The sequence below is a fragment of the Microcaecilia unicolor genome, chromosome 7 (genome assembly GCF_901765095.1).
Source record: "Microcaecilia unicolor chromosome 7, aMicUni1.1, whole genome shotgun sequence".
NCBI lineage: Eukaryota > Metazoa > Chordata > Amphibia > Gymnophiona > Siphonopidae > Microcaecilia > Microcaecilia unicolor.
The window spans coordinates 221,746,535-221,768,239 of NC_044037.1; the positions used below are offsets into that span (position 1 = coordinate 221,746,535).

Below are 21,705 nucleotides of genomic sequence, written 5' to 3' on the forward strand. Positions count from 1 at the left end.
ATTATTGGTACTGATTGGCTCATTACTCAGTTAAGTTGTACACGCAAATCAGCACTGATTTGCATGTATAACTTTAGTCACCATATATAGAATTCAGGGCTTAGCACCATGCTTAGGGCCATGCTGTTTGGGATCTGATGGTCCCATGGACCTCCAGCCCTTGTGTTTGACAGGTCTGGCCTTTTGACAGCCCAGACCTGTCAAGCAAGTGCGGGAGGACTGTTCCTGAGCATGCGCTCAGCCACAGTCCTCCCGCACTTTACCCTATGATCAGAGATAATAGAGTGCTTAAATTTGCATGCTATTATCTCTGATCATAGGGGTGGTAAAGCCCTGCTCTGTTCCAGTGCTATTTTTAGACTGTTTGGAACAGTGCAGGGCTTTTGATCATCTGTCCATTAGTGTGCATGGTTTACCACATGATAACGTCAAAAATATTGCAATGCTCCTTAACGCAATTGTACACTAGCAGTTACAATGTGGTTTACTGCACATTAGCCCCCAATTCTATATATGGCATCGAAAATTGTGTGCCCAAATTTGAGCGCTTTGCTGAGATTTGCCTAGAAATTAATTGCTTAACAAGCTCTTAACTATCAATAATTGGGTGCCAACAACTAATTTGATATTAATTGAGTAAAGTGATGTGGTAGCCATGTTATTCCACTTTTGAAGGTAATGAATAGAAATAAAACAAAACAGAGAAAAGAAAATAAGTTGATACCTTTTTTATTGGATTAACAAAACATTTTTTGATTAGCTTTCGAAGGTAACCCTTCTTCTTCATATCAGAAAACTGACACTCATTTGAATTTGCAAATGCATCTGGCTGTGCGTTATTCTATAAAGCAGGGTGATAACGCCCATAGCGATATCCCAAAAGGGGGCTTGGCCATGCAAGGGGCATGGGCATGTCAGGGGTGTTTTGAAAAGTTACATGCATAGTTATAGAATACTGCCTCAGTGAGCCTAACTTGGGCACCGGCATTTACACCAGGTTTCAGCAGGCACAAGCCTGGCACCCAATGCTGCGTGCAGGAATCAGCACTACATGCAGTTCTATAAAGGATGTGTGGCCTTTATAAAATACCATTTAGTGCTGATTTTTGAGTGCCATTTATAGAGTTCCCCTCTAAGGAAGAGATTCTATATATGGCGCCTAAAAAATCAACTCAGAAATCAATTCCGAGTAAGTGTATTGTATAAGCGGCGCTGAGATTTAGGCTCGGTATATAGAATACTTTTAGTTGATACATCAGTGGCTAAATCTACACGCCTCCATGTACACCAGTGAAAATGTGACATAAATCCCGGATGTAGATTTAGGCGCACTGGGCATCATTACAGCACACAAGTCCTCCATCATGGCAAGGTGATGTCCTATGGAAGGAATTATTATTATTATTTGTATAATGCTGCTAGGTACACACAGTAATGTAAAGAAATATATAGGAGTCTCCCCCTACTTCTTGGCACTTACAATGTAGTTTAGGATAAATAGATAAATCTAACAGTCAAAATAGAGGGAAAGCCTTGTAAATAAAGCCCTTGCACACTCCCAATCACACTCAGAAATGTATATTTCTACAACCTCTAGAGCTATTTCATGCCTCAATCTCTCCTGTCAATATCCCATCCAAAACTGCTCCTTGAGAATCTTCCTTATTATGCATTTTTATTCCCCTGTGGATATAAAACAGGAGAAATAAGTTAATAAATCAATCCCCAAAGAAGAAATAGCATTAAAATCAGTTAAGCCTTTTACTTGTTCCCAACAAACATAAACCATATGTCAGGACATAGTCCTGACTCTGTATAGGTAAAAGTGTATGTGCTGTGTAACACCATTTGTACTTTTGCCCACTGCATGTGTCCTCTGTTAACAGCATATATAGTTTTCACAACTGGGATAGCTTGATCCTGTGAGCCTGAGATACTACATGGCCAGTCCTGGGTTAGGGGGAGGTTGGGGTACTGAGTCTCATAAGTACATAAGTATTGCCATACTGGGACAGACCAAAGGTCCATCAAGCCCAGCATCCTGTTTCCAACAGTGGCCAATACATGCTTGTCTGCTCAGTGATTAGGTGGAGGTCTGTCAAGTGGCTTTATTCATACAAATGCCTTTTTTTAGCTGTCAGTTTTGATGGGCCTCACACTAGCTTTCTAATTCTGCTGCTGTGTTTATCACCTCTGAATCTCATATGATGACCTCTCTTTTCCTAGAATTTTATGTACTAGACTCCGATGGCATTCGGATTGTCATCAATCAATACCTTAGGGAGGAGTGAAAATGATTTTCAATGATTTCAAACATTGCTACTATGGTCAGTTACCTCATCACCAGCAGAAGTGTTAAGATTTATAGTGTCAATTGATGTTTTATTTCTTCTTGTGTGACCTGGTGATCCAGTGACCTAATTAAATCTGTTTCCATGATTGACTTCATAAAAGCAACACCCCAAACACATATGAATTAATACATTCATGGGAGTAATTTTGTAACTGCCTGCATAAGTGATACCAAGTTTCAAAGCAAACTTATACAGTAATATGCTTTGAAAATTACCCTATCAAAACTACCCACATACAACTAGTTGATACAGCTACTTTAGCTATGAGACTTTATGTGTATGCTTTTTAAAATCTTGCAGTAAACATGTACATGAAATCTCCATCCAGACCCCTCCCCCTAGAGTACCTCTTCTGGACGTAGATAAAAGTGCAGGCATACGGGGCTTATATGTGCATTTTTAGCACACATCAGGGGTGCCGTTTTTTGTTGTTTTTTTTTTTTACAGAGATGTTTTACTTCCAGAGATGCTTTTTAAAAGTTCTCTTTCTAAAACTTTCCCCTTGCTTTTTGGTGCTAGGTTTAGCTGAGAAAGGGGGAGGGGGGAGGAATGTCAGACTATCCGGCCTGCTTTGTCCACCTCCTACTCAGACTTTCCTTCTGGAGTTCTCGCCTTGCTTTCCTGCCTCTTTGATGGAGTTCTGTTCCTCTTTTACCTTAATATATGTGTAATCCCCCATTATATGGGGATTACTGAGTGGTGTTGGCTGTTCCCCGGAGTCACTGAGTGGATGTCCTTGGGTGGGAGAGAAGCCCAGCCCAAGGGGAATGTTGTTGAAATAAACTGCAGAAAGAAAGTGGGTTTGTTAAATGATTGACAGGAGGGGTGGAGTTTGGAGGTACTGTAGGCCTCTTAGTTGGGTAGGCAAGGGGTCTTTGGTTGCCTATACCCCTGTCAGGACCCTTGGAGGAGAAGGGGATCCCAAAGTGGCTAAATAAACTCTGGGCAAATTGAGGAGTAGTTGCTGCCCCTAACAGTGGCACTGTGATGGTGTGAGAGCTTAGGGTGGGTAAGGGGAACCCAGCCCGAAAGCAGGAACCAGGACAGGGGAAGCCTGTTCAAGGCCAGGTTGCAGCTGAAGAAGTGTATTGCTGGAAGAAGGACAGCCTAAAGGGTCTGTGCCTGAGGGAAGTGGATTGTGATCAGGTAAATTCAGGAGTAGCCTTGGATTATTACCAGCCTCTGCGATAGGTAAAGGTAGGAGGTCTTGTAAATGTGTAAATATTGCAGTTACCAAGAAGATCAAGTCTGGAAAAGGGCTGAGGTTGTAATACACAATCTTGAATAGACAGGAGGAGTTCTGCTGTACAGATGGAGTTATAAAAGTTGATATACCTGCCAGCTGCAGAAAGTTCAGTAAAGTTGAGTTTGCCTCAAATGAAACCAAGTGCTGTGTGATTTTCTTTGAAGTGGAAGTGAGGGTGCTTGCTCCCTGGACTGGTAAGACATTATAAAGAAGCCCCACTTTAATCCCAAAGCCCCAGATCTCTATTCCAGACCTTGACCCACTCCCATGCTCGAACTGGAAGGACTATGCTGGATGGAGACTGCGGAATGAGTGATAGTGCAGAATGTGGAGAAATATTATTCCTGTGATCTGGGTTGAAGGTGGGATGCACCAGGCAGGGCGGGACACCATTTTGGGAAAGCGCCCAAAGAGGAGAGAGGGAATGCTAGTCCCTCCTTCCTCCAACTACTACTATGGAGAGGTAGGCTAACGGGGGGAGGGAGGGTGGGCTGGCTAGCTAGCTAGATAGCAGTCCCACTGGACCACCAGGGCATTTTTGTTCTATGTGGGAGGATGGAAGAGGGAAGCTAGCAGTCCCACTGGACCACCAGAAATTTTGTGGTTTGGGGTGGGGGGCCTGAAGGTCCACCGGGCCTCCAGCTCTTGTGTTTGGGGGGACAGGCTTAGTTTGACAGGTCCGAGAGAAAATCCTGGACCTGAGAAACCTCTTCAGTAGGTCTCCCCATTCCTCCCTTGCTGGCAAACCCTAACGCCAGCTCTGAACTGACGTAGGGTTTGCAGCGGGAGCAGTGCTTTTGGCACGCTGCCCGCTGATCATGAGGGAGGAATGTGGGAGACCCTTGTTTGCATGCAGTTAGCGTTCAGAGCCAGTGAGCGCGTTATTACACACGCTAACTGGCTCTGATTATCGGGCAGGAGCAAATGTGGGCACTAGTACAGCGCTATTGGCCTCTTAGCACCCACATTTGCTTCTGATCAATGGCCCATGAGCTAGTGGTAGCAGTGCGATGAAACCCAGGTTACATTTGTGTAATGCCCCATGGTATGGGTTTTTACTGGGGGGGGGGGTGGAGGTCACTGCTAGAGGGCTGGAATGATAGGATGTCCTTGGGTGGGAGGAAGCCCAGTCTATGGGGAGTAGTTTGAAAAATAATGCAGAGAAATAGTGCCCAGTATTGAAGAGTGATGGTGGAGAGGAGTTTGGAAGGAGATAAAGCTAAAGTTATGCCCTTTAGGGGGATATTTGGTTGCCTGATGGTCCCCTGCCAAGAGACCAGGAGGAGGAAAAGGAGAATCCTGAGTGAGGAGTGTAACCCTTGGCTGTAAAGGAAAGTGGTGGCTTCTGAAAGCACAACTGAGAGATTGTGTGTACGGACAGAGGAGAGACTCAGCCCGGGAGCAGGGGATTGGAGCTAGGGATAGCTCAGGACCAGGGTAGATCCAGAGAGGGGGCCAACGCTGGAAGAGGGTCAGACCAGAGGAGGGTCTGAACCTGCAGAGATTGAATTTGTGCTGAGAGGATGAGAAACAGCCACTGAGATTAGTGCTGCCCTGCAGGATATGTATGGTCAAGTGAGTTGTGTATATGTACATATTTGGTGCCAATGAGATATCCCTGAGAGTTGAAGTGGTATAGGAGTTCCCCTGAGGAACACCAGAAGGATTAGATCTAAGCTGGAGTTTATATGCTGTTTGGACTGCTTAATAAAGGTTTGAAGTACTGCCTGTTGCAGAGTTGGAAGAAATAAATAGTTTTGGTTTTTTTTTGCTACATTTGTACCCCGCACTTTCCCACTCATGGCAGGCTCAATGCGGCTTACATGGGGCAATGGAGGGTTAAGTGACTTGCCCAGAGTCACAAGGAGCTGCCTGTGCCAGGAATCGAACTCAGTTCCTCAGTTCCCCAGGACCTAAGTCCACCACCCTAACCACTAGGCCACTCCTCCACTCCAGTTTGCATAGCCTGTGACTACAGTGTATCTTTGAGCATGAGGGTGCAAGTGCCTTCCAAACCTCCAGATCACTATTTCGGACCATAGACCCACTTCCAAGCTCGACTGCAGGTGAACTAGAATGGATGGATGAATGAGGTAATAGTGGCCCTGAATGTGAAACTGAACTACTACTACTACCACTACTACTTAACATTTCTAAAGCGCTACTAGGGTTACGCAGCGCTGTACAATTTAACATGGAAAGACAGTCCCTGCTCGAAGAGCTTACAATCTAAAAGACAAATGTACAGTTAATCTGATAGGTCAGACAGATAGGAGCAACCTATATGTTCGAAAGGTTAGGTTCCGAATGCAGCATTGAAGAGGTGAGCTTTAAGCAAGGATTTGAAGATGGGTAGGGAGGGGGCTTGGCGTAGGGATTCAGGAAGATTGTTCCAGGCATAGGGTGAGGCAAGGCACTGCCTCATCTGATTTGTGGCCCTGGCTGGAGCTAGCACCTGGGTTGAGACCTTGGTTACGTTTGGTTATGAAGGGCAATATGGCAAATGCAAAGAAAGAGAAACAGAAACTTCCAGGGTTGTGTTCAGTGTCAGGCTTTCTTGAAATTATTTTTTTTTTTTTAGAAAGAGCAGCCACCGTTCATAAATAATGCACAGTGTACTGCAAAATCATGTAAAGCAGAAATAGAATAAAAATATTTTATGTTCTGCTTGGGGAGGGGCCTGGTTTCATTCCATTCACACCTACTTAATTTGCTAACATGTCTTGACATAGAGAATCATTTTCCTTAAGAAATATTGTTTTGTGTTTTCTTGTACTATCCTCCAGATTCTATATTGTGCGACCAAAAATTGTGCTCACAAATCCAGTCATACTCTGGGTTTGTATGCACAATTTAATTACTTAACAGGCCAATCGGTGCTGATAATTGCCTCGTAATAAGCAATTATTGACACTAATTAATTAGAATTTACATGCACATCTTGCTAAGCGCATTCTGTAGCGTAGTGCATGTAAATTCTAATGTGCATTGCCAAAAAGGGGGTGTGGCCATGTGCGTGGAACAGATAGGTCATGGGCATTCTGAAAATTTACGCACAAGGTTATAGAATACACCTGTTCCATGCCTAATTTAGATGCCGGTAAATGGACTCACCTAGAGTAAGGCACAGGCATGGCTGCAAGATGTACTCTATAAACCCGCTATGCATATTCTAAAAACCGCACCTAAATCTAGGCGCAGTTTATGGAATATGCCTAGGCAGAAGTTTTTTTTGTGCTGATTTTTCAGGTGCCAAATATATAGAATCTAGCCCTTTATGTCTCATTTTCTTGAGCACAGTTGTTTGCCTGATTGTCTCCCTAAAATAGGATCACCTTTATTCTATATGTCTCTAAACAGTTTTCTCTTTGTGCCACTGTACTTTAGTAACTTCACATATATTGATGTGTGATCATAAACTTTAGAAAAGCAGTGCACAACAAAAGTTATTTTCATATAAACTTTGAGTTTTTAGACCTCTTCTGACTCTCAGGTAAGACATTTGGCTCACATGGAACCTTAAAGAACCAGCAGCCCATGTGTGTTCTATGTAGCACTCAAAACAGCATATTGGGTTAAAAAAAAAAAAAAAAAAAGATAGATGACACCCCAAAAAACTGTTCATGGTTGGGCTGCTGCCTCAGTAGCAGTGTTGTGCAATGTGGAGGAGTAGCCTTGTGGTTAGAGCATTGGGTTAGACATCCAGGGGTATCTGCTTCAAATCTCATTGCTGTTCCTTGTCATCCTGTGCAAGTCCCTTAACCATCTATTGCAGTGATTCCCAATCCTCATCCTGGAGGAACCACAGCCAGTCGGGTTTTTGGGATTTCCACAATGAATATTCATGAGAGAGATTTGTATGCACTGCCTCCACTGCATGCAAATCCCTCTCATGAATATTCATGGTGGATATCCTGAAAACCTGACCAACTGAGGTGCTATCTAGGACCAGACTTGGGAACCACTGTTCTGTTGCCTCAGGTACAAAATTAGATTGTGAGCTCTCCAGGTACAGAGAAATACCTAGAGTACCTGAATGTAACTCACCTTGAGGTACTACTGAAAGAGGTGTGAGTGAAAGCCTAATAAATGCAGAGAACCTGTGTTGGATTGCTGATTCAGATCTTCCTTCCCTCTGGGTGGTGTGGGATGTGGATGATGCAAAACCAGTGTTCACATCCCCTTGGGATGAATTTGGGACCTATAACTGCAAAGCTTCAAGGGTCCTGGAGCATGACTCCCAGCCAAAGTTCTCAGCACAATGAGTGGACCAAGAGTGTTGGTAGGGGATAAACTCCCTGAGCCCATACGCCAGGCCCCCTCCCTGCCCATCTTCAAATCCTTGCTCAAAGCCCACCTCTTTGTCGCCTTCAGCTGCTAACCACTTTACCTCTATTCCTAACCACTTTACCTCTATTCTGGAAATCTAGACTGCCCCAACTTGACATTTCGTCCTTTAGATTGTAAGCTCCTTTGAGCAGGGACTGTCCTTCTTTGTTAAACTGTACAGCGCTGCATAACCCTAATAGCGCTCTAGAAATGATAAGTAGTAGAAGTATAAGGCTGATTCCTCATTCTGAGCATTACATTTTCAGCCTCCTCTGCCAGGTAGTTTCAATCTGAGTTCTGAACATGTTATGTCCCATTATTGTGCAGGACCTATTGGACCCTTGTGTTCAAAGATTAGAGAACAGGTTCTCAACCCAGTCCTTGGGACAAACCCGGCCAGTCAGGTTTTCAGGATGTCCACAATGAATATGCATGAGATATATTTGCATACAATGGAGGTAATGAATTCAAATTTATCTCATGCATATTCATGGTGGATACCCTGAAAACCTGACTGGCTGGGTGTGTCCTGAGGGACTGGGTTGAGAACACCTGGATTAGCGTAAAGCCAGCTGGCAGAGAAGGCAGAAGTGCCATGAAGCACTGTTTTCATCGTGCTTCTCAAAAGAATGAGGATGACCATATGAGATGGCAAACTTGATAAAGGATATCATGGGCGAGTGAGGACTAGGGTTGGGTTTTGAGAGAAATGCACATGTGTGGGTGGGCTGGGAGAGTCTAGAGGAAATTAACCCCTGAATTCTATAAATGGTGACTAAAGTTCCATGCGCAAATCAGCATAGGTAGCCAATTTGCACATGGAACTTAATTGGTTAACAAGCCAATCAGCGCTGATGATTGGATGTTAAGCAATTATCAGTACTAATTGGCACTAATTAGAATTTACGCACCTAGCTCGCTAAGCATATTCGATAAAGTGATGCACGTAAATCAGACTATGAGGATCTCAAAAGGGGACATGGCCAATGGAGGGGCATGGGTGGGTCCAGGGCTGCCGAGAGACTAGGCCGGGCCCGGGGCAAGGCCGCCCCACCTCCGCCCCTGCCGCTGCTGACCCTGTCGCTCCCCCTGCCACTGCCGCCCCATGTCGCTCCCCCCGCTGCTGCCACCCCCGTCACACCCCCACCGCTGCAGTCCCCGGTCTCACCTGCCTGCCTCCACGGCTCCGGGCCCCCTGCATTCGAAGTGGCAGTCGCAGATTGCCTCTCTTCTGGCCTTCCCTCCCTGTGTCCTGCCTTCGTCTGGTGTAACTTCTGGTTTCCGCGAGGGCGGGACACAGGGAGGGAAGGCCCGAAGAGAGGCGATCTGTGGCTGCCGCTTCGAATGCAGGGGGCCCGGAGCCGAGGAGGCGGACAGGTGAGACCGGGAACTGCAGCGCCGGTGGCCTGACCCCGGGCCCGGGGAATTTTGTCCCCCCTGCCCCCCATCTCGGCGGCCCTGGGTGGGTCATGTCCTTTCTGAAAATTTACACACACTGTTGCACAATATGCCTGATCCGTGCCTAAATAAGACATGTTCATTTATACCAGATTTTAGTTGGTGTAGATGGCTGCTACATGTATTCTATAAACCATGCCAAACTTTAGGTGAGATTTATAGAATACAGCTAAGCACATTTTTTTCAGCGCTGATTTTTTTTGGTGCCAATATATGGAATCTGGCCCTATATGTCTTTTAAGGGGTGGATCCAAGGGGAGCCAGATCAACTGCTAACAAAGCTGAGAAGATGGCTAGCAACTGTCGCACATCTTTGCAGGGGGACTCCTCTTCACCCTAATCATGCTGTTTCCAAGGAGTAACCCCACATCTACTTTTTCAGAGGGGGAACCCCCTGCTTTTGCATGTAGGGGAAAGAAAGGTCTTCCCAAAATATCTGAATTTCCCCCTTCCTCAGTGCCTTCATGCTGCAATTCACTTCACAATGGGGGAAAGTCCCCAAGTATTTGCCAATGCATTTTCAGTGAACCTTGTCACCAGGCCCATTTTCAATTGAGCTGGAAGTCCAAAGAATCTGAAGGAAACTGGTGTGCCAGAAAAAAAAAGCAGTGACAACTTGTGTTTGGATTAAACAGCACAAATATAATCAGTTATATTACAGCTATTCTGTTCTAAAAGTGTCGATAACTAAAATTAAATATGTGATCATTTTCCAAGTTTCCAAAAATAAAATTCACCTGAACCTACTACAGGTAAATGTATTCTAATATTCTTTTGATAATTTAGTAATCCTTACACGTTAAAGATGGACATCATTAAAAACCAGATAATTTTCACTGTCTTAATGCCTTATGATTTTTTTGAGAGGGGGGGTGCTTTTTAAACATTTTTCAGAACCAGACTCAAACAAATAGTATGACCTCATTTGGAGAAATGGTGACAATTTAGTATAGCTAGAATAGACATTGGCCCACCTTGGCCTTCATTTTCTGCATTAATTTTTCAGATGTAGCACAAACAGAACTTTAAAAGTTGGAGAGACATGCTAAGGATTGGTGAGCCCACCCATGTTCTCAGGCATACCAACATTTGAGGAGGAGGGGAATTCTATTTCAGGTACTTTATTCCTTGCTCATTATCTGTTGGCTGGTTTGAACTCTCTGTGACCCTGATTTTTAGCAGGAGGCATGGGTGATCTGGGGACAGCCTGGGTCCCTGCTGCTAAATCAGTTTGTCATACACAGGACGTGTAACACCGATGCTCCTTATCTCTATAATGAAATATATATGCACCCAATTTCGTTCATAAAATTATGTTGTATGTTTTTAAGAGCTCAATTCACTGTCATCAGCATTCAGAAGGGAAAAGGCTGGGGTACTCCTAGTTGAATTGATTTTCGTTATTTACGTTTTGTTGTTCCCTGGACGGTGTGGTTCTGTAGTGTTGTTCTGATTAAAGTGAGATTCGGAGGTTTTCAGAACAGGGACGTTGCAATTTTAAAGGCCTGAGGAGGGCTACCAAAAGTAATTATGAATGTGACAAATCTTCAGACTGTATGACATACCGCCGGAACAAACAGGTAATTGGCAAGAAAAACTGACCAGACATATACAGATTGTTTTATCAAAAAGTGTTGTTTGTTTAATAGTTCATTTTACCATTAAAAATTCGCCTACAGACTATGCTAAGTCATTTGGTATTTGTAAACATTTGTCCATTTCAATGGTTTTACTTTTGTTTTCCCTTTGTTTTTGTTTTCTTTGCAATTTGACTGAGGTCATTCTAGATTTTTTTCCCATGCTGTGCCTATGGCAAAATTCTTTATTAAATATTGACCGTCACAAATCCACTAGGATCAGCTGTACCTAAAGATTTTAAAATGCGTTGTAAAATGATGAGGCGATGACCTCAGAAGGTACTTGATTTACCATGACCTATCGGGTATAGACTGGCTTCCAGTGAGCCTCAGTCTCTCTCTCTGAACTGTAAATTAAATAGCCACGTGTTCAATTGATTCAATTATGCTTCAATCTCAAAGTGAGAAGTCAAGTCGTAATGCTCAAGTCTGATGTAGAGTGACCCTTTTTTAATGCATCTCCATAAGAGTAAAAACTCAACTCTGCTTACAAACAAACTTCCTGGTCTCTCTCTGTCTCTTTTTTTTATGCTAAAATACTTGACAGGACTCAACACTTGGCATTTGACTTTCATTCAGTCTTTTAAAAATTTACCCCGGGTCAGGAGAAATCATTCTGTTTGGCATTAGGGAAACCTCAAGTCAACTGAAGCAACTGCCATCAAAGGATATGGACTTCAAGAAAAATCGTTTAAGGCAGGACAAAAAAAAAAAACACAGTTTAAGACAGGACAAGAAACTGCAAATTGCTTTTAAAACTTTCCTGAGGACTTCCGCTTCGAAGTAGGGAAACACCCACAAACCCTTCTCTTATGGAAGAACGCTTCTTACCAAGACTTTTTTTAATCATTTTTTTTATTATTATAAAATAAAATTAATACATGCTGTGCGTCATTGGGTAAAAATCTCTGTCATTTCAAGCAGGGCTGTTACTTATTCAAAATATAAATTACAATAAATGTTGTTAGAAATTAAACAGTTTCATTAATCCCCGAATGTTCGAGTACTACCTATATGATGATGGTATCTCAGTCGCAGGTAAGCAACTTTTAAAACCACCTTAGTGCAAAAGGAGCAACCTAGCTATTAACACCATTTCATCTTTGGTCAGTTTGTAGCTACAAATAAAATACCTGTAATGTAGCATTTAGTGGTGAATAACGACTTCATAAAAGGGGGGGGGGGGTCAGTTTTCTTAATCCTTTACATTTATGACACATGCAAAAGTGTATGTCCAGTATTTGAAATAAGTAGCGCCCCCCCCCCCCCGCCCCCCAAGTAACTGACTAAAGGAGTTTAATCCTGATAAAAAAGGGGGGAGGTTCGTATAAAAATTACTTTAAAAGACTTTAGTTTGTACAAAGCTTCAATGTGTTATAAAGAGGTTCCTTGTAAAAAGATACCCCTGTTGATAAGGCCAATCAGGAAACGAGCAGCCACAGGTATGCATAGTAAGTAGTATGTAAACACGTTAATTAACGTCTTTGTTTCACCGATTAATACTTCTTTAAAGCAGGAAAATAAAGCATACATATATGTACATAACTTCTCTTGCACAGACATACAAGCGGAAAGGATACTGAAATTTAAAGTTAGTGCAACAATTGTGCGGCCTTGGTCTGTCAAGTCTATAATACTAGCATATAATCTCACTGCAATGTATACTGCACAGTCTTTTCATTTTCTTATAGGATTTGAAATACTGATGTATGTGTCGTCTGATACTTTCTCCCTTTATGTAGCAGCATTAGAAGGACTTTGGGGGTTGCCTTTGGAAAGAGATGGGGTTTCCGAGGACTTGACTGTCAACTTTTTATAATTCAGTCCTGACAGGGCAATTGGAAGGGCGCCAACACGCGAAGAATTAGGCAGGGTCCCTTCTCTTTCCCTTTTCTTCTGTTTCATCCGTCTGTTTTGGAACCATATTTTCACCTGAGTATCATTAAGCTGAAGTGTGTTCGCGATCTCTATGCGTCGCGATCGGGTTAGATATTTATTGAAATGAAACTCCTTCTCCAATTCAGTCAGTTGTTTGGTAGTAAAATTTGTTCGCATAGTGTTAGAAGAGCTTAATATGCCATAATCGGACAGTTTGTCTGAAAAACAAAACGATCGTTAATGATCAACTGCATTTGAAAATATATCATGTGTAGTGAGTGATTCCTCTTTAAAACACCTTTGGAAGTAATCTAAGTTTTTGAGTTTGTGACATCAGAAACCGTGCACAAATATGACTCTAAGGTCGAAAACTTCCTTTTCTCTGATCATATTTATTATCAGGAAATGTATTACGGAAAGGGATTATGCTGTAGATAAACAACTATTCACTGGAGTAAATTCATGCTGAGATGACCAGTGATGATATCTAAATGCTGGCCTTCTCTAATAAGTAACTCACTCTGAGCTCCAGGCAACAAATTTAAGAAAAGTTATAAAACACCCTAAAATTTAGAAATTTATAAAATCACAATTTTCTGATCCATAAATTAAATATTTATTTTCTTGCCCAGGTAAGTTTATGTTACTGTTCCACCTATACAGGTAGCAGCATCCTTTGTACTTGTACTTTCTGAGAGGTTAAACTTACTTTTTTTAGGTGGATTTCTTTTCACTTTCATCCAGTCGAAAGTGCATGCTTTTGTTTGTGATTCAGACACTGGAGAGCTTTGCATGGGATAACTACCTGGGGAGGGAGAACATTTCTGAAAACTCCACGGATAAAAGTCAGGTTGTCCTTTGTTACAGTGTTGGAAGTGGGTTTGCTGCTCTCCAAGGTTGTTGTAATCAACCTGCCCACTGAGAAAAAAAGCTCCGTTTCCCGAAAAAACCGAAGTCGAATACTGTGCTTGCCCACCGCTGTCCTCTTGGTTATTATTTCCGTATGAAAAATCATGAGCGTGATTAGAAGACAAAAAATTATATTCAGCAGGCGAACCTGAGTCACAAGGACTGTCCAGGGTACGCGCAGGAAGCGGTGATGCAGTTGAATGTTGAGAAGTCTGCCGAAGACATGGAGCATGCACACCTACTGACAAGTTTCCTACATAAGGTGTGTCTGGTCCCCTTCTAGGGCTGGACTGTAGGGAAACACTTCGTTGCTCTGCTCGACAACACTTATGAGAGAACGTCAAAACATCCCCACAAGAAACGTATTCTAAGTAGGAATTCATGTCCAAAAAGATTGTCTTTTCTGCAGCAAGGACAGCAAATTACTCTGAGACCACGCAAAAGCTAGCCCTTACCTGCTCTGATCCTTCACTTTACTTCCATTGCTGAAGCAGTAAATGTTGCCCGGTAGAAAGAATGAGGGAGTCACGTGCTATTTGCTGACCAATCAAAGCTTTGTATGTAAAATTCAGTTCTGGCGCTCCAGCCGGTGCCGAAGTTGATCGGACTTAACTTTCCAGGGAAGGCGAGAGGAGTCCGAGGTAGGGGGCAGGTCCGTCACCTACCCTGATGCCTCAAAATATAACTGTAATCACAAAACGCAAAATCACCTCTTGGCTGACAGCAAGGTAAGTAGGAGAACTAACTGAGGAGGATGGAGGACGGGAACTGGTTGGTGCCTACTGTACACCTTTGGGATCCCCAGAGCTGCAGTGCGAGGAAAGTAAGGCTGATCGGGAAAACCACTTCCGAGCTGACTGGAAGCAGAATAACCAACTAGGAGGTCTGAAGGCACTTGATCAAGAAGCTTTTTAATAGAAGTATTGACGAAGCGAATACCAAGCCAGCGCACTTGCTTACTGCATCAGTGCATTCTTTGTAATTTTATATTTGGAAAACACTGCAAACGTTGATTTTCATCTCAGAAAGTGACTTGGCAAGCTGTGCTACAAACGAAAATGCTGAATATTGTAACAGTTGTGCATCATTCGGTTTTACAGCATACATTTAGGAGGTATCCTGAGCATTCTATTGTAAATTTAGGAAACTTTTTAACTAGAGAAGCTTCCGGTGCTACTGTATATTCAGTACTTGATCTCCCAGTATGTCAGTATAATTAATATAGTAAGTCAATATAAACTAATTTGATTAGAAACACTTGAACTCCAACCTCCAGATTTTTTTTTATTATTATTGTATTGATCTGTTGGAATTGGATGAAATTGTTTTCGGGGTTGGTTTGGGGAAATGGAATGTGGACGACTCTCTCTCTCTCTCTCTCTCTCTCTCTCTCTCTCTCTCTCTCTCTCTCTCTCTCTCTCTCTCTCTCTCTCTCTCTCTTCAGATGTTTTTCTGACGTTATGGCAAGAGTATCAGGGTTAAATGCTTTGCAATCCGAGGCCTGTCCTCTTTTTTTTTTTTTTTTTTTTTTGCCTCTGGCTACAGTTAATGGACTTGCTGCTGCTGTTGCTGCTTCTCATCCTCTTAGTGAAATCCTGGCTAATGGGATGACCTTCTCCCTTGATAATAATATAGCCTTTGTTTGTACTTAGTGGAAAGCGGGGAGGTAGAAATAATACCTTCAGCAGTAACAAATAGCAACGTTGGAAGTTTTACAGCTTTTAGAAAACATGCAACTGTCTTGACTAATACTTTGAAACTGATTTATAAAGAGAAGTCCCTCTTCCATTTTGCACTTTTGGAAAAATTCCTTGTTTAAATAAGGCTCTCTGTGTCCTATATTGTGCCCTGGCATCCAGTAGTGGAAGAAAATAAGGCTAATTGAAAAATGGGAGCTAGTTTTCTTTTTTTTATCTCCTTTATTGGGACTATAAAATTGGGTTCTGAGAAGACCCCTCCTCCTGGGCATGCCCCACCCCTCCGCCCAACCTAATACCTCCTCCAGGCTCTTCCCTCCTTCACCCTGTCAGCCCCAGAACAAATACAAGTGAACACACTTATGGTAACAGGCTGCAGCTTTGTTCATTGTGTGGTGAAATCAAAGCAAACCATATCAAACAAGACTACATGAGAGCAGAGGTATTTATTTGGATTTTGCTCACACCTTTTTCAATAGTAGCTCAAGGTGAGTTACATTCGGGTACATTGAGTATTTCCCTGTCCCTGGAGGGCTCACAATCTGAGTTTGTACCTGAGGCAATGGAGGGTTAAGTGACTTGCCCAAGATCACAAGGAGCACCAGTGGAATTTGAACTGGGCACCTCTGGACTGGTGCTCTAACCATTAGGTCACTCCTCCACTAATTTAAGAACAGGTCCCCCTCCTCCATTCTATTTGCATTAAGCTGGCTAGCCAATGAATCACCATTAAGAATTACAGTAATTCTCCATTGCTCGTCTGGACCCGACCTTGCCACAACTAGGGCCTGAGAGAGAGCTATTACAGACCTTAACACCAGTTAAGTGACCTCAATTAGGGCACCAGTTTTGTACCACTGGGTGCAAGGTGATGCCCTTGCCTCAATGACTCCACCCCAAGTAACCCAAAAACTCAGGTGTCCCCCCCCCTCCACCACCACTAAGCTGCAACATATTTCCCCAGAACACAAAGAGTGAATTCTAAAAATTGGCACTCAGCACTCTTCTATAAAGTGTGCTCTGAGATGAGCTGATTCTTGTGCCAAAAGTTGAACACTGATATTTGCACCAGCTAAAACCTGATGCCCACCTCAATTTTTTGGCACACCCCTGACCCACCCATGCCCCTCTCCTGGCCACACCCCCTTTAGAGTTGTGTGCTGTGGGATTTAGGTACTCACCACCACCCCACCACCCCCGATACTCAGCTGCATTTGATCAGCCATGATTGGAACCTGGCCGGTTAAATGCAGGAAACCAGCTATCCACCAATATTCAATAGCCTATGGCCAGCTATGCACGACTGAATATTGAGCAGATAGCCGGTTATGTCAGGCAATATTACCAGCTATCCACTGATTTTTTTAAGTCATACTGGCCGAGTTTGGTGGCCACATTTGGCCACATGAAACCCTGAAATATCTTTGGCCGGTCTGACTTTAACTGGCTAGTGCTGAATATTGTCTTGGCCGATTAAAATCTGACTGGCCAAAATTAAACCGGATATTCAATGTCAGTCACTGGAAACAGCTGGGCATTGAATATCGACTCTCAGCACCGACTGTGGGAGTTAGCCAGTCTAGCTCCTGCAGTCTGTAAATTGACCTCCCAGTGTTAAAGAATAGCACGCAGGTAGATATGCACACAAAACCAAATTAGTGCCAAATACATTCAATAACTGATAGTTAAAGTCAATTAATTGATTGTTAACACACATCTTGGATCTGCACCAAAATCTCATCACCATGTATAGAATCCATGGGTAACTGTACAGTTAGGTACCCACTGTCATCCCTCAAATAATAAAGAGGGTGGGTAGGAGAGATGCCTCTGATGAACAGGAAAAAGCCTTGGCCTTGGAGACAAATTTGCTTTTGTTAAGCTAAGTCTGTCCTCCAAGACCTCTCCCTGCCAACCCAGGGCCAGGAAATTCATGCTCCTGCCATTTTAAATAACAATAAGCCAATCACAGCATGCCACAGGGCAGCCATGTATGAGAAGCCTATGGATGTGGATGTGGATGGCCTCTCAGCCCCATGTTAATGCTGTGCTTGGGACTGGGGCCCTCGCACTGGGTTCATTTTCTAAAACATTGACAGTCTAATGTATCAATATTTAGCACTGGCGGTGTATAGTGCAAGATTAGAATGGGTGCATCAGCCCAAAGGACAAAACTGTCTGAAACCAAATATAAAGATATGCAAATTATGGAGAAGAAAAAACCTGCCACTAGAGAGCCAATACAGCCATTGTACCTTTTCCCTCTAAGCAGTGAAAACACATTACCACTGCAGGACATCTGTCCCTACCATTTAAAGACAGAAAACAAACTATGATGACCAAATTGAGTTAAAAGCAAAAAGACTCACTTCTCAGAGATTCCAAAACTAATCCTGTTCCAAGAGCTCTCCAGCATTTATTCATATCTAAACACATTTCTTGTAGTCAGCGGTATATCAAATAATCAAATCAAATGAAGGATACAAGGATAGCTGACAGAATGGATACTTGATGCATCTATACTAAATCCTATATACATGTATACTGTATTGAATCGCCTTACATGACCTTAGACATCGATAATGAAAAATCACAATAAAGTTAAAAAAGAGCAGACAAAGCCTGCTGATTTTCAGCGCTAATTGGTGCAGTCATGGAGTTGTAATGCTTGCCAGGTCTAGGTCTTTATTATCCTTTGGGCACACACCTAGCCTATTCTCTTTCTCAGGACTGGAAAGGTATATATCATGGAGTACACACAAAGGCACTCTTTACTTTATGTGTGTACACGTTTTTCTCTGTCCATCTGTCCATCCGTCTGGTATGTGTTTCCATCCTCATTCTTTCCCCCCAATCCTCAGTCCATTCTTCCTTTCATCCCTAATCCTTCCTTACCTTAGTTCCTTCCCCTCAAACCAAACCTCAGTTATTCCCTTCAGTGCTTCTCCAGCATCTCCTCCTTTTGGCCATAGTCATCACCTGCCATTATCAATTCCCCCGCTCCCCCAGCTTTAACGTTGCTCCCGCCCCCATTCCAATGTCCCCTCAGCAATTTATGCTATCATCCCATTATCAAAATAAAATTCAAAATAAAATGATAATGCCTTCCCCCTCACAGGCTTAAACACATTCAGATTCAGCAGTCCTTTTGGCTTTAGTCCTCTACTTGGACTCCCCAGTTCTGAGAGAGAGAGACAGATAGACAGACAGAGTGAGTTACGCCAAAGGAAACAAAATATGGCCTCTGAGCTTCTGGTTAGAATGTGGTTGACTCACTGCTTGGCAACTGGTTCAAAGGCTGATTGGTGATGGAGAGACTTAATTACATCAGACTCTTTTTAGGGAAGTGTGACAGAGAGGAACTGTCTTTTAATATAGGGGATTATACAGAATAATAAGCATCTACCCCCAGATTCTGTAAACTTACTAAAGTTCCACATGCAAATCAGAATACATAGCTGATTTGCATGCAGAACGTAATTGGTTAATAAGCCAATCAGCACTGATAATTGGATGTTAACAAGTAATTATTGGAACTAATTAGCACTAATTAGAATTTACGCGCATAGCTCACTAAGCGCTTTGTATTTGGGAGCAGTGCTTTGTGTTCAGGAGAGGGTGAGTGGCCTGCAGACCTTGTGTTTAGCAGGGGAGTTATATACTTGGGGTGAGAGGTCTGGGGGTCCACTGGACCTCAGGACTGATGGCAGCCTGGGCTGAGAGTGACATCCTGGGCTGCCTGACATGGATGGGGGTGGGGGTAGGGGGAGAAAGAGAGCATTAACGCTAACACCGGCTCTGAGCTGGCATAGGTTTAAGGCCCTATTCCGTCTGTATGATCAGAGCACAGTGCTGTGATCACATGGATGGAATACCGCTGAGCTCAGAGCTCTGGGGTGCTCGCGTCAGACCCCTCTGATCATCCTGCACAGGCAAATACGGGTGCTAGTCCAGTGCTAATAACCTCTAATTCCCACATTTGCTTTTGATCATTGGTTTGTAAGCGTATTCTATAAAGTGTAAATCAAACCACGTGGGTCTCAAAAGGGGGCATGGCCATGTGCAGGTCATGGGTGTTCTGAAAATTTATGTGCATTGTTACAAAATATGCCTTTCCACTGCTAAATAAGACATGTGCACTTACACCAGTTTTTAGTTGGCGTGAATGCCTGGACCTAAATTGTAGTCACAGGACAGTTGCTACATGTATTATGTAAGCCACGCCAAACATTAGGCGAGGTTTATAGAATAGCACTAAGCACATTTTTTGCATGCAGATATTTTTTAGGCGCCATATATAGAATCTAGCCCATAATGTATGCAAAAAAGGGGAAGGTTTGTGTTTTGTTGCCTAATGTAAAATATTTAAAGGGTCCTTTTACAAAGGAGGGCTGAAAAATGGCTTGCGGTAGTGTAGGTGCAGGTTTTGGGCACGCACCGATCCATTTTTTAGCGCGCCTATAAAAAAGGCCTTTTTTGCCAAAAATGGGCATGCGGCAAAATGAAAATTGCTGTGCGTACATTCTGGGTCTAAGACCTTACCACCTAGCGATAAAGACTCATGTGGTAACCGGGCGGTAATGACCTATGTGTGTCAAATGCCGCTTGGCGTGCATCCGTTACGCGCGCCTGAAAATAAAAAATGTTTTTCAGACGAGCGTATTGGAAGCGCAACAAAAATGAAATTACCACAAGAGCCACACGGTAGTCAGGCGGTAACTCCATTTTAGCAAGCGTTGGGCATGCGTAGACGCTTACACAGCTTAGTAAAAGGGCCCCTAAGATTTTTACATTTTTGGTTTTGGGATTATTGTGTCTATTATTAGTCAGTTGGATAGCCACAATAAGTAGGCATAAAATATATTTCAATAAAGTTGATGCTGGGCATGCAGAATAGCTCATGCATATTCATTGTAGATGCCATGACAATCTAACAGCTTGGGATCACTGAAGAAAGGTTTGGTAACCCTGTATTAAAAATACCTAAGAACAATTAAGCTTGGTCAACGTAAATGATGGAGAAAACAGAATAAACACTCTCTGCAGGACCAAACTGAGCTAAGGGTGAGCAGGGTTATGTTATCTTTCAAACTGCATTTCAGGGAGACACAGCACTAGTCTCTGCACTGCTTGTTTTGCAAATGTGCTCGAATGTACTTATGCTACCTCATTGTTTTAGTGTGCAATGTCAAATTCATCTACTCTAAAATATTGAGCTCAATGTAGTGTTAAATACCTCTAACACTCTTACACTGTATGACAATGATACATCTTCCCTAGCTTTCAAAAAAAGCACAATGGTTCCCAAACTTGCCCTGGGGGGCCACTGGCCAGTCAGGTTTTCAGTAGATCTACAATGAATATTAATGAGCGAGCTTTGCCTGCACTGCTTCTACTGCAGGCAAATTCATCTCATTCAGGTTCTTTGTTGATATCCTGAAATCCTGATTGACAGGGGGTCCCCTAGGACTTCTCTAGTACACTACAGTCCTGCCTAGTTGCATTTTTAAGGCTGTGTAGCACTGGGCAGTGAGGGGCTGACGCTCAATGGTTCATGATAGAGTGATACTCTACCATGAAACTAGTGCAGAAAAATTGCCATGACATGCTCGAAGTAATGTGCACGCAAATTTGTGCCACGTTAAAATCGTGGCTAATCCACTGCACAGCACAAAATGTGTCAACTTTCCTGTCAGTGCCTGAGCAGTGATTGACTCACAGGAAAGTTGATATTTAAAAAAAGCTTGCCATGGCAAGCCCCTTACCGAACCCAACACTTCTTCCTGCCCCCTTCACCAAATATATCTCTGATGTCTAGCAGCACCCACCCTTACCCAACCCCCCTTTCCCCAAACCTTAAAAAAATGCTTTGGTGGTCCTCAGGTAGACCAGGTCAGGCTCCCCAGTCACTTTGGCCTGGTGGTCTGGTGATCCAGTAGAGGCCCTGACCCCCAGACCCAATACCTTGTAGAAGGCAAGAGTGATGCCCACTCACACTTGCTTCTCCAGACACCATCTTCAAAAGGATGCACTGTGCAGGGCAGGGTGATGCCATAATGAAGATGATTCCCAAAGAAGTAGAAGCGAGTGGGCAAATTCTTCCTAAGGTATGGGGTCTGGGAGGTGGGCTGGGTTTCCACTAGACCACCAGGACAAAGTGACTGGGGGGCAGGCCAGGCCAGGCATTACATGACCAC

The 21,705-nt window shown here is 43.2% G+C and overlaps 1 protein-coding gene across 1 annotated transcript; it reads right to left on the minus strand.

The window, feature by feature from the left end:
• Positions 1–11,918: 11,918 nt before the first annotated feature.
• On the minus strand, positions 11,919–14,277 carry HOXD1 (homeobox D1). Its single transcript, XM_030209713.1, has 2 exons — positions 13,612–14,277; positions 11,919–13,120 (listed from the first exon to the last, which is right to left on the minus strand). Exons 1-2 carry the CDS (start codon positions 14,192–14,194, stop codon positions 12,759–12,761), a joined length of 945 nt encoding a protein of 314 aa, XP_030065573.1. The 5' UTR covers positions 14,195–14,277; the 3' UTR covers positions 11,919–12,758.
• Between the last annotated feature and the right edge of the window lie 7,428 nt (positions 14,278–21,705).

What these genes read in the sequence shown, in the direction of transcription:
- HOXD1 (XM_030209713.1), bottom strand. Translation starts at nt 14,194, where the DNA reads ATGAATTCCTACTTAGAATACGTTTCTTGTGGGGATGTTTTGACGTTC. An exon ending in AAGAAATCCACCTAAAAAAA is followed by an intron (nt 13,121 to 13,611) that starts GTAAGTTTAACC and finishes TTTGTTTTTCAG; the next exon opens with ACAAACTGTCCGATTATGGC.